This window comes from Mytilus edulis, chromosome 9, assembly GCF_963676685.1.
Source record: "Mytilus edulis chromosome 9, xbMytEdul2.2, whole genome shotgun sequence".
NCBI classification, from domain to species: domain Eukaryota; kingdom Metazoa; phylum Mollusca; class Bivalvia; order Mytilida; family Mytilidae; genus Mytilus; species Mytilus edulis.
The window spans coordinates 2,190,061-2,202,241 of NC_092352.1; the positions used below are offsets into that span (position 1 = coordinate 2,190,061).

Sequence of the window (12,181 nt, forward strand, 5' to 3'; positions counted from 1 at the left end):
TAAGAATAAATTACAGAAATAGACCGATATTCAAACTAGTTCAAAAGTTATATGAGTGGTTGCCCAGTGGCTGTCCATAAACAGGATAAGCATTTAGTCTGTTTCTTTTTGTTTTGAGCAAAAACTAAAGCAGATAAAGAAAAACTAAGCAGACTAAATGCTCAGCAATACTAGATCCACAAAATAGAAATGATTGTCATAAAATACCAAAAATACGGAAATTCAAAACGGAAAGTCCCTTATCAAGCGAGCAACATAGACCTTTTAGAGCTTCTAGTAAAATATGTCCTTTAACCCCACACAACCTAATTATTTAGCCTATATTGATGCCAATTCTACAAGAAAATCGTCAAGCACTGCACTCGCACCCGGTTTCAATCCTTTGGGAATTCTTGCAATTCGCTAAGAACATTTTAAGCCAACAAGGTTTGTATCTTCTTAATGGATGTTTAAAATTGAATATCGGTACACTTGCCTAAAAATGGTGATTTGATATCGATCGAATCAATTAACTCATTAAAGAAACCAGGGTTACACTTCTGTAAGCCATACACGCGTTTCGTCTAAAAAAAAAACATAAGTGAGGCTAGTATCAAAAGCGTTAAAATGCAGAAAATTAAAGTATGAAGTTGAAGACCACTATAGACCCTAAATATCAAATAAGGTAATATTTTTCTGGACTTAAACATCCGTAATGTATTATATGTGTCAAGTCACACGATTTAACCGAGAAAAAAGACTTTTTAATAATGTGCAATTTAATTAAAATGAAAAAAGAACAATGACACACTTAATAATTATGAAACATTTCTTAAACAAAGCATGGTTCATCTTACTGATAAATACGTCTTGCTCGTTTTTTCTTTTTCGGTAGGTTTTCTGTAGGTTTAACCATATCGACCTGTTGTGTCTCATCCTGACGTGTTACTACTATTGTCTTTGTAAATTTCTTTTTTGATATATAATTACGTGATAACTTCAGCCTGTCTTTTGTTGTGGTATTATTTGATGCAATAAAATGACCAACAGCCTCTCTCCAGAAGCTTGCTACAATGTTAATGATGCCGTATGTGGACCGCACCGGCTTTTTCCTAACTATTGTAATACCTACGTTTAATGTTGCATTCATCATCGTCATTAAAATCCACAACAAAAACAAAACAAAGAAGAAGTAATAGGCTCTTCCCAGAACAGGCTCCACAGAAAACAGATCTTTGATGCTGTTTTTACCGATAATAGCGTTAACCAATGTCGTTGATGACACAAATAAGTTTTTGTATGTTTCTAGATGCCTGCCAAAAATTAAATGTCCAAAAGTTACAAACGCTACGTACACCATAACAAACATTACAAAACATCCACAAAGATCACGGCTCACCTGAGCAAGTACCTTGCCAAATTGGTTTATTCTTTCATTGTAGCTGAGAACTCGCATGATTCGAAATGTTGTTAGAAATATAATAAATGCCAAGAAAATGTTAAACAGTTCGTCCCATGACGCAATATGACTAAAGTTGACGAATTTATTCTTATGATTTTCCCATTCTTTCATTGCCTTATTAATCATTATCCATCTTCCAATATACATTATGGTAGCAACAAAGAATAACATTATGATTAATATGTCAAGAACATGCCATAATTCTTTCCACATCTTCTTACCGTATCTCCGAAACCAAATAAATTTATGAACAGAAAATACAATTATTCCAATCAGTACAATAATTTCACAAATAAAGATAAACAAACCAAGACTTCCGACATGTTGGTAAGGTCGAAACGGTTTGATTAATGTACTTGCAATGACCCCACCTGTTTCCGGAAATTCTGTCAAAAACGAAATGAAAACAAAAACATTATCATCTACGTTGTACAAGGTGAATTCTGTAAATATGGCTCTCGTTTTACGATCTATCCATGTGTATTTATACAAATCATTGAGAACTAGACGTGATATGTTGTAGTTGACAATGAATTCTGCTATGTATCCACCCCCGCCATAGGTAGAATGTAATCCTGTGACCGGAAGTCCCCAAATATCAGCAGACGACACAAAATTCCAGGCAGCATATGTCATATTATAAACAGCTTGACCTCTGACGCAGGGTCGAGACTCCCAGGCTACACAATAGTTCCCATTCTCCTCTCCGGAAATAGAATACTCATCATAACAGGTAAAGTTATCCCATAACTGTGTCCTACATGGCTCTGAAAAAGTCAATAACAACTTTCAATAAATAATTTTCACCTTCAGGTGAACATGACAACTACCAAATGCATTGCAACATCTCAGTTTAAAACATTTGATGGCTTACTAATTACAATAGTTTTGCACTTCGTAATCAAGTTGCGTTTTGAGTAGGTATCTTATATTAGCTCGGGAATAATATTCTGAATTATGTTAAGCCTGTCAACACTCATGTTCATGTCTCGTAGAATCATACACTTAAGTATACGTTTAAAGTCTAGATTAGAGCATTCCTGATAGAGGTAAATATAAAAAAGGCTTTAGATGCAACCAAATAAACTCATCATAGACACTAGGATTGAAAATTTATATTAACGCCGGACGCGCGTTTTGTCTACAAAAGACTCATCAGTGACGCTCGAATCAAAAAATGTTGAAAAGGCCAGTAAAGTTCGAAGTTGAAGAGTATTGAGGACCAAAGATTCCTAACAGTTTTGCCCAAATACAGCTTAATTAATTTATTCCTGAGGTAGAAAAGCCTTAGTATTTCAAAAATTCAAAGTTGTGTTAACAGTTGATTTATGATTATGAATTTATCAATGATAACTCAAGTCAACACAGAAGTAATGCCTACTGGGTTGGTGATACCCTCTGGGAATTAAAACTCCATCAGCAGTGGCATCGACCGAGTGGTTGTAAATAAACTCATCATAGATACTAGGATTGACATTTTATATTAACGCCAGACGCGCGTTTCGTCTACAAAAGACTCATCAGTAATGCTCGAATCAAAATTTTTTTAAAAAGGCCAAATAAGGGACGAAGTTGAAGAGAATTATGTCATATCAAGTTTATTAATGGGATTACCAATATTATTTGAGTGAAATTTGCCAAAACATTCAGGAACAGACACAATTAAGATGTAAGCTGCAATCTTGAATTTCATCAGTGAGAACTGGTAATTAATTCATCACAGTAGTAATACAAATAAAGATGCTTGTATAATTAACCGTACCTTGAACTGCTCTTAGTTGTCTTAGTCTCATTGGACCAACACGAAAGTTAACTTGGTCATGTACATATAATCTTCTATTGACTTTCAGTTGATCTCCATTGGTATGGTACCGTGGAAACAGAAACGGAATAAGAGTCTCGTCGATCCATGTAAATAAGCTAGCTGAACTTGTAACCTGTAAAATATTGTTATAGTTTATGATATATGACAGAAGTTATCTGGTGAATTTTCTATATTGTGGCTTACGTATACATATTGAATTATTACAGATAAATGACATATATATTTGCTTTGTAACTCAAAACAAATGACGAATAGTTATCAAATATGCCAGCCTTATAATTTAATACGTCAGACGCACGTTTCGTCTACATAAGACTAATCAATGACGTTCAGATGAAAATAGTTATACATCCAAAGATATAAAAAGTTATTGAGAATCCAAAATTCCAAAAAAGTTGTGCCAAATACGGCTAGGGTTATCTATGCCTGGGATAAGAAAATCCTTAGATTTTGGAAAAATTTTAATTTTGTAAACAGGAAATTTATAAAAACTACCATATAATTGATATTCATGACAACACCGAAGGGCTTACTTATGGGCTGGTGATACCCTCAGGAACGAAACGTCCACCAGCAGTGGCATCGACCCAGTGGTGTAAATAGTTATCAAAGGTACCAGGCTTATAATTGTATACCAATTTAATAATCGTAAAATTAAACGTAATGATAGGCAAACAGCAAAGTTAAAAACTCAAATTTGTTTTTAATTCTGAAATTATTTTGTCCAATATTTTTAACTGAATAAAGTCCTAAAATTTAGAACCCTTCCCGAAGTTGTCCCCGAAGGCTAGACAAAGTGGCCGATGGTTCTAGGATGGTTAAAGATGGCACTGCGAATAGCCCGATCTGGATACAATCAGTCCCGATTTAGAAAATTGCCATAATCGTGTTGCCATCGGCGTAAAAATCGGGACAGTGTGACGCGGGAATAACTCATTACATTATAGAAGTGTAAATAACTTCTTTGCTGCAAACCCATGCCTCATCATAGGATATCTCACTAGGTGTATGGGTGTTTATATGGAATTATTTGCGCTTCGTCCAAGATTTATCCATGTCATGCACATACATTACACTGTACTTGAAGATGTACCTTGTTGCATTCTCCAATTAAAATATTATCTTTTGTCAATTTTTCATATCAAGTAACATAATGAAAATCATAAACGAGCCTCGAAAACCAACACTGCAGGTACACGTATATAGGGAAACCAACTTTTTCTTCATTATTCTGATTTTTTATGTTTCCTCTGAGTTGTTGTCACACGAATGTTTACTCTATAACCATTTTGTTTCCTATATATCATATTTTGCCGCATTTGTTGCTTTCCCCACATCCTTTCTTTTTTCTATATTATAATGATATTTTCCTGGAAAGAGCTCTTTTTGAAAAACGAACCCATTACCTTAGTACCTTTAAAATAGATCAGTAAACATGGGCATTATTATGGGTAATTATTCAGACTTATTAGTGCACACATTTTACAGTTCAAAAAGACAATGCCGAGCGTGGCATCCCCTCGTATGTAACATATTGGGGACAAATATGGACACTATATTTGTATATGACACATGCAGAAAATGGTAAATTGAATATGCATATTTGATACATAAACTATTTTTTAAGAAATCAACCAAAACATTCAGTCTCTCAAAATACCTTTAATATTGTCTTTAGAACCAGCAGTTAAAAACATGAGTAACCAATTTCCTTTGTATTATGCTATTACAAGGAGAAAAAACAAGTCCATCTGCATGACTTTGACCTTTGGCCTTGAACGTAAACAATGTCAGATCATTACAAGAAGGAACAATATACCAAATTTTGTTAAAAATCTTTTGAAGCATATTGGTTTTAGAGTGTCCACAAGGGTGATATTGCCTTGTATTACAACTGCCACTATATGACCTTGACCTTTGAACTTTAAAGTCAATAGCACTTAAGATATTCTTAACGAGTAACACCATACCAAGTTTTGAGCAATTTGGTTCTAGAGTGTCCATAACAATTTTATCTACACGCAACTTACATTTAGTAGACGAGGGGATAATAAACTAAGTTTTATAAGAAATAGACATCGTATGGCCATCGCACCATCATCGTAATCCATCGTGTAGCCTTCGTGATCCATCGTGTAGGCCTCGGCTGAGATATGAAGCTTAAATACCAGTCTTCAGTTAACCTTCGTATGTTCATCTTTTGCTGTCGTATATAATTTCAACACCATCGTATAGACTTCGTTATTCATCGTACTTGCTTCGGTCACTTTTTGGTCTTTTAACGAAATCAGGACCAACTTCGTACGAACTTACAATTTTCGCATTTGTGTGTCCATCGTATTTAAAAATCGGGACAGTGTGACGCGGGCATTACGCTACACGGACTGTACATGAATTAATGTTTTTGATTTTAAAATGTTATACATCTATCATAAAATGCAATCTCTGTTATAACTCCCTCGCGTGTTATGAATAAACGAGACAGTAAATATAAAATACAAAAAGTTTTTAATTCAAAAATTAATTTAGAAATAATTTGCTTTTGAAAACGTCAACAAAGTAAGATTTCGCCAACAGGACAAAATATTATAAATCTAAATGGCTCATTTTGGAAATTAAAAAACAAAGACAAGGTTGTTGCCGGCTTTAAAAATCCAAATTTGTTTTCAACCTTTCCGGTCTGCCATAGTTGTAGCTAAATGAAAGGGAGAGATTTTATGTTTGATGTTATTCTTGAAGTAATTGTTTTTGTCATATTAAGTTAAATTAACAACATTTAGTTTTACACACTGAAAATTTTGATTTTAATTCACATATGCTGAGTATTAATTTGTTTTCCCTTACAGCTAATTTCCTAATGCATGTAGGGTAAAACTTCGGTTGGCTTCCTTGCTTTGTTTGTATAAATCCGGTCACAGGTTAACTTTGACCAGTCCAAATGACTGGTTATCAAGTTAACTTGCTGTACAGGTTAGGACTGCACCCATCTGTAAGGCACCTTAAAAATGTACATACCAGTAGAAGTATTTATAAGTTCACATATCCAATAAAATGTTGAGCCCACTATTTAGAAGATTGCTTCGTTTATTTCCTCAGAACAAATGTCCACCATTTGTTCAGGTTCATCAAATAAAAGATACACACAATTTGATCTGTACCTGTCATTTCAACACGGCTATTTCAAATTGTTGATCAGGATCTAATTACCATACAAGAAGACATAAAATCACCGAAAGTTTAGGGAGATTTGTTTTGTTCAGACTAATTTTTTTAATGCAGTGTGTAATAGACAGTCGAGTTTTGTTTTCTTCATTGTTATGTCGATATATCCCCAGCGTGAGTGTTTTAATTGTTCCTTTTGTATCGTGATCTACTTTTTACAGCGACTTACCGTTTGTTAGCAAACATTGTCTTGTATCTAGATCGTCACTGTAAGTAAGCGTTTCAGTTGTCGTGTCGTTTGTAACATTTTGTCTTGTCTGTATTCCGTGGCAGTTTTGATCCGGACTTGAAATATCTTTATAACACGATGACCAAAGGGTCCAAGTAAATATTATTTCAGCTTCAGAGATAACTATTAGATCTACAAATAAAAGACGATATATAGTAGCTGTTGTTTGAGTGTCAATTAGATATGCTACCGTTGATATTAGAAATAGGTAAGCAAGCAACGGTCGCAATTCGTAAAAATAAGACCGATGGACGACAACACAAAGAACAAATGTAAACAGAATAAACCACTAAAAGACTCCACACAATACTGCACAGAATCTTAAGATTCAGTAACACAAAATTATATTTAAGTATGTATTTATTAAAGCTAGATCAAGTTAGATAACGACCAATCCAGGATCATGTAGCTGAGACTATTATCTTTCCTTTTGTTAGACATTTACGGTATCAGACTAATCTCTAATAGAAGAAACACGACGAGAGTCACTAATAGAACAGGATCTGCTTCTCTTGTCTAATCACCTTCAATTATATTGAGAAATTACTGTTTCTAATTCGTTAAAAATAATGGTTTTGTTAAGTTTATTTATAAATCTTGTTTAAAGATAAGGAGATGTGGTATGATTACAAATAAAAAACTATTCACTAGAGCTGACATGCCATTGATATAAGCAATGTTATTTCTCCGTATGGTCTTTATCAATGAGAACAATTCATATCGTATGGAACCTCTTTTTAAACTTAGGAATTTCGACCATATTTCAAGTATATCAAAATAAAATTTGTCTGAAGAAAAAAGAGGGACGAAAGGTACCCAAAGGGACAGTCAAACTCATAAATCTAAAATAAACTGAAAACGTCAAGGTTAAAAATGAAAAAGACAAACAGACAAACAATAGTACACATGACACAACATAGAAAACTAAAGAATAAACAACACGAACCCCACCAAAAACTAGGGGTGATCTCAGGTGCTCCTGAAGGGTAAGCAGATCCTGCTCCATATGTGGCATCCGTCGTGTTGCTTATGTGATTACAAATCCGGTAAATAGTCTAATTCGGTAGGTCTCATTCATGAATGGGAAGGGAATTGTAGTTACGACGTACGGAACATATCCGATATAATTTGTGAAACGGTTATTCCATAACGGTCAACCAACTCGTGATGGCCTCCGTAAAATTTACGAAGGGATGATTTCAACTTCACCATTTGGAACTCTTGGTTTAATAGCTTCCTTGTGAGCAGCAACCCTCTTTCAAGAAAATCATGATAGGAAATGCAAGCACGGGAATATCGTATCAATTGGGAGATATATACCCCGTATGCAGGTGCTGCTAGAATGTTGCTACTTAGAAATGGAAAGTTCACAATTGGAAAGCTAATATCATCTCTTTTGTCGTAAAGTTTTGTTTTCAACCGACCCTTATTGTCAATTTCTAGATGTAAGAAGTTTCACAAACCTATTTAATATCATATTCCCTAACCAACCCTTCTGTCTCTCGTATTCAAGTAATTATTTTTAGATAACTGGAATACAAAAGCCAAACGGACGAGTTTTACTGTCCCTCTGGTATCTTACGTCCCTCTATTGTCTATAAAGTATTTCAAATAACTCAAATCCATTTATCATATTTTCCTAAAACAAGTTGTATTGAAACGTTTTAAATGTTTGTTTTTTTACTCATTTACCCAAGTTTGAGTCTTCAGAAGCGAAGACAATTATTCTGTATCATCTCGATGTCAGTTTTTTTTTTAATATTTACATAAAAAATCACTTCAAATTCTATATACTAGTGAACAATCATTGTCTGCAGTTGTAAACTGTGTTATTGGTTTAATTATTTATAGCCTAAACATAGAAACACAGATCTCATTATTTGTTATTCAATGAATTACAGAACAAACCGTACATATCGGTCTTTTCCTGTGGATAATCCAAATATATGAAAATATCCTGTTGTATCACAAACAATCAGTATTGGGACAGGGTAAAGTTTAATCATAAATGATTCGTTCTAGGTCAGGTGTTGAAAAACGACTTGCCCTAAATTAAAGTTTTGTGACCAGATATTCTGTAAGATATATTTAAGTCGTTTGGTTTTCTGTCCTATAGATGTATACCATACACATCCTTGTTTTAATATATGAATTAAAATAAATGAAAATTAAGTGCCTTTATCTTTATTCCGTATCAACTTCACAAATAATACATGATGGTCTTGATGTATTGATTATTCCGTATCAACTTTACAAATAATACACGATGTTCTTGATGTATAGATTCTGCGTACTAATGTTGTTTATCATCTTAACAACGTGGTATATTGTTCTTTCATTTGTCTTTGTTCTATAATTAATATTACTTTTACTGTTGGATTGTTTTACGTGATATCTATTTAACGTGACTCGGTACTTAAACATCCCGTCAATGTGTTTGTATTATCTTTCATTTTTTGTTGGTTTGTTTTGTATATGCGACTTTTTCTGTTTCTTTGGTTTTTCAAACGTGACTCTGTACTTTAAAAAATCCCGTCAGTATGTGATTGTTCTATTATATGTAATTATGATACATTTCTATTATGAACTAGAAAATACTTAGAACCACAAACGTCAAAATTCTTCAATCGCGTAGTGGAATGAACTATTTGTGGATTCTTATCAATTCTGAATAACTTTGGACTATTTTAAATCTCGGTTTATTTCTGAAATTAATTCTTGCATACTTTTGATTTTTAACCCTGTATGCTAACATTGCCCATGTGAAAAATATTTTTGTATTTTTTTTTAACTATTGTATATAAACCAACCTTGTAAACAAAATTTATCCAAAAAATATCAAAGATGATCAAATAATTGTTACAAAAACAAAATATCAACGTGGCTTTGCACTTAAATGGCTTCATTGTGGCAAGAAATATACCCCTTGAATAAATCTTAATTTTTCAAGTATAATGACACATTTCCTACACTTTAATATGAATATATGTATTCAAAAGTAAATATTTCAAGATATTTTTCTTATATATTCAAATAATTGTCAACAGATTATTTGTGACTTTTTGTCCTACCAAATTTGTGACTTTTTGTCTTGTGACTTTCTGTCCGTTTACCACATATACATCCCGTCGGTGTGTTTGTATTGTCTTTCGTTTGTGCTTGTGTGTTTTGTATATGCGACTTTATGTGTTTCGTTGGTTCTTATAACGTGACTCTGTTCTTTTAAAGACCCCGTCATTATGTTATTGTTCTATTATATATCATTATATTATAGTTATATTACAAATTAGAAAATACTTTGAACAACAAACGTCAAAATCATTTTAATCGCGTAATGGTATTAACCAGATGTGGATTCTAAAATTTTTTAAATAACTTGTAGACATTTTTAAATCTCGGTCTAACATACTTTTGATATGTTAACCCTGTATGCCAACATTTCCCATGTGAATTATAGAATCATTTTCATTAAACATTGAACGACACAATTTCTTCCTATGTGACGTATACATTTTCTGAGATGATGCTCGGAAAAAATTGGATTGCCACAGGAAAATGAGGATATATTGGATAGAAAGCTAAATTTGTAAGGCCACCTACGGACTCCTTAACGTTATTTGTGAGCGCCTAATCTTCATTAGAAAAAAAATGTTAAATACAGTTGAAATTGACTTTATTTTGAAAGATCGCTACGAGACACAAACACTACAAACATCGAAACGTTATACAAAAAGCGCTGAGATGGGTGTTCTCGCAATAGAATACTTTCGAGTTCATCCGTCATCGGGAAAAAACACTCTTCAATAAGGCACGCCTTTGTGATGTCATTTACAAGATAGAGGGGATCGCCTGTATCCCTGCACCATCAACGTTCGTCAAGCGCCTTAGTGATCGTCATTGTGCAGGATAAACTAGAAATAGTGTTTGTTTTGTAAGAACTTGAGCACACTTCCCTAATGACAGCAGTACTGATTGTCAATTATGAGAATTTAGTCTGCCGAACAAATCGTGCAGTATAGTATTATAATTTTCCAACCACTCGCGCAATATTGGAATGGAAGTGACGATGTCCCTAAACGCACAAATGATGTTCACTAAAACCAGAGATGTTGACGGAAATGCATCAAACTCGAAAGTTGTCTAGTTCAAACTATTTCTCGCTTTTTTGTTGTAGCAAATAAAGCAGTTGAGACAAATAAAAACAATTTCTAACACACTGAGTCCAAATTTTTCAAGCAATTTCTTATACAAATCTAAGATATTATAGCTCAGTTTTGAACAAAAAAATAATTAAAGGGAGATAAATCTTGTATATCATACGCAGATGCAGCTATCATGGACACCTCTTGTATATAGTTATTGTTTGGTTTATACATATGTTATCTGGTCAATGCTTTACAAAGCCGGTCATAAAATTTAACGACCTCATTCAGTCAAATCAGACGTTAGAGTGTTTTTATTTAAACACAGACTAACAGACTCTACGTCTTTATAACCAAAATAAAATTGGGAATCTGTGTTGTGATTTTAATTTTTAGGAAAAAAACAAGTATTCACCATGAAGCATACGAACAAGAAGACTTATAAAAGTTAATAAGTGAAAAGAAACATAAAGAATTATAATAAACATATATATTCGCAGTACAATTGTGTGACGATGTACACATTTTAGTAAAACAATAAAAAAATCATGTAAACACGCGGAAGTTTAGTACATATATGTCAGTTATCTAGCCAATTTATGGCGTATCGTTACTTTTATAAAAAGATTAAAAAATAAAGAAGGAAGAGCAAAGAATCGATTTCATTTTCTATTAATTATTCCAAAAAATACGCGGTCGTTTGCATTATAACAGCATATTCTAACGCGTCTTTAACCAAAATCATGTTTAACTTCTCTTTCTCAAAATTTGCAACTTTTCGTTGTTTAAATATCGCGTATTGGTATTCAAATTTTGGTAGAAAATTCTTTAGCATTACCAAATCTTATGATTTGGTGTTAAATTATTTACTTTGAAGTCTAAGTCTTAGCACAATTGATAAATGAGGTATAATATGATTACTCGGTGGGTCATTATTTCCGACCTAAATTATATTTTCATTTTCTACCATAAAAATGACAATATTTAACTTAAACAGAGATAAACATCGTAAGAAGTTATGTCCACTTAAATGTACAAGTATACACTAGATAAAGGTCATGAGGGAAAGTTGTGGGCAGACGACAGGAACATAGCATTGTAGTCAGACAATGTTACACTTTATACAGGTAATTACGTACCTGTAATCTGTGACGTAAACTGGTGTTTTACCTTTCAAATAATACTTCAAATAATTACATGTTTATTGCAGAAAAAACTTTTCGTGATGAGGGATGTTTTTTATGCGGAACATAACATAACTTTATATTTCGATTTCATTGTTTGAATACGGCGGAATTTTATATTTGTGAGGTAATAATTTT

The 12,181-nt window shown here is 33.1% G+C and overlaps 1 protein-coding gene across 1 annotated transcript; it reads right to left on the minus strand.

Moving 5' to 3' along the window:
- Nucleotides 1-776: 776 nt before the first annotated feature.
- On the minus strand, nucleotides 777-5,398 carry LOC139489376 (polycystin-2-like). Its single transcript, XM_071275687.1, has 3 exons — nucleotides 5,297-5,398; nucleotides 3,204-3,378; nucleotides 777-2,208 (listed from the first exon to the last, which is right to left on the minus strand). The coding sequence occupies exons 1-3, from the start codon at nucleotides 5,396-5,398 to the stop codon at nucleotides 833-835; spliced, it is 1,653 nt and encodes a 550-aa protein (XP_071131788.1). The 3' UTR covers nucleotides 777-832.
- Between the last annotated feature and the right edge of the window lie 6,783 nt (nucleotides 5,399-12,181).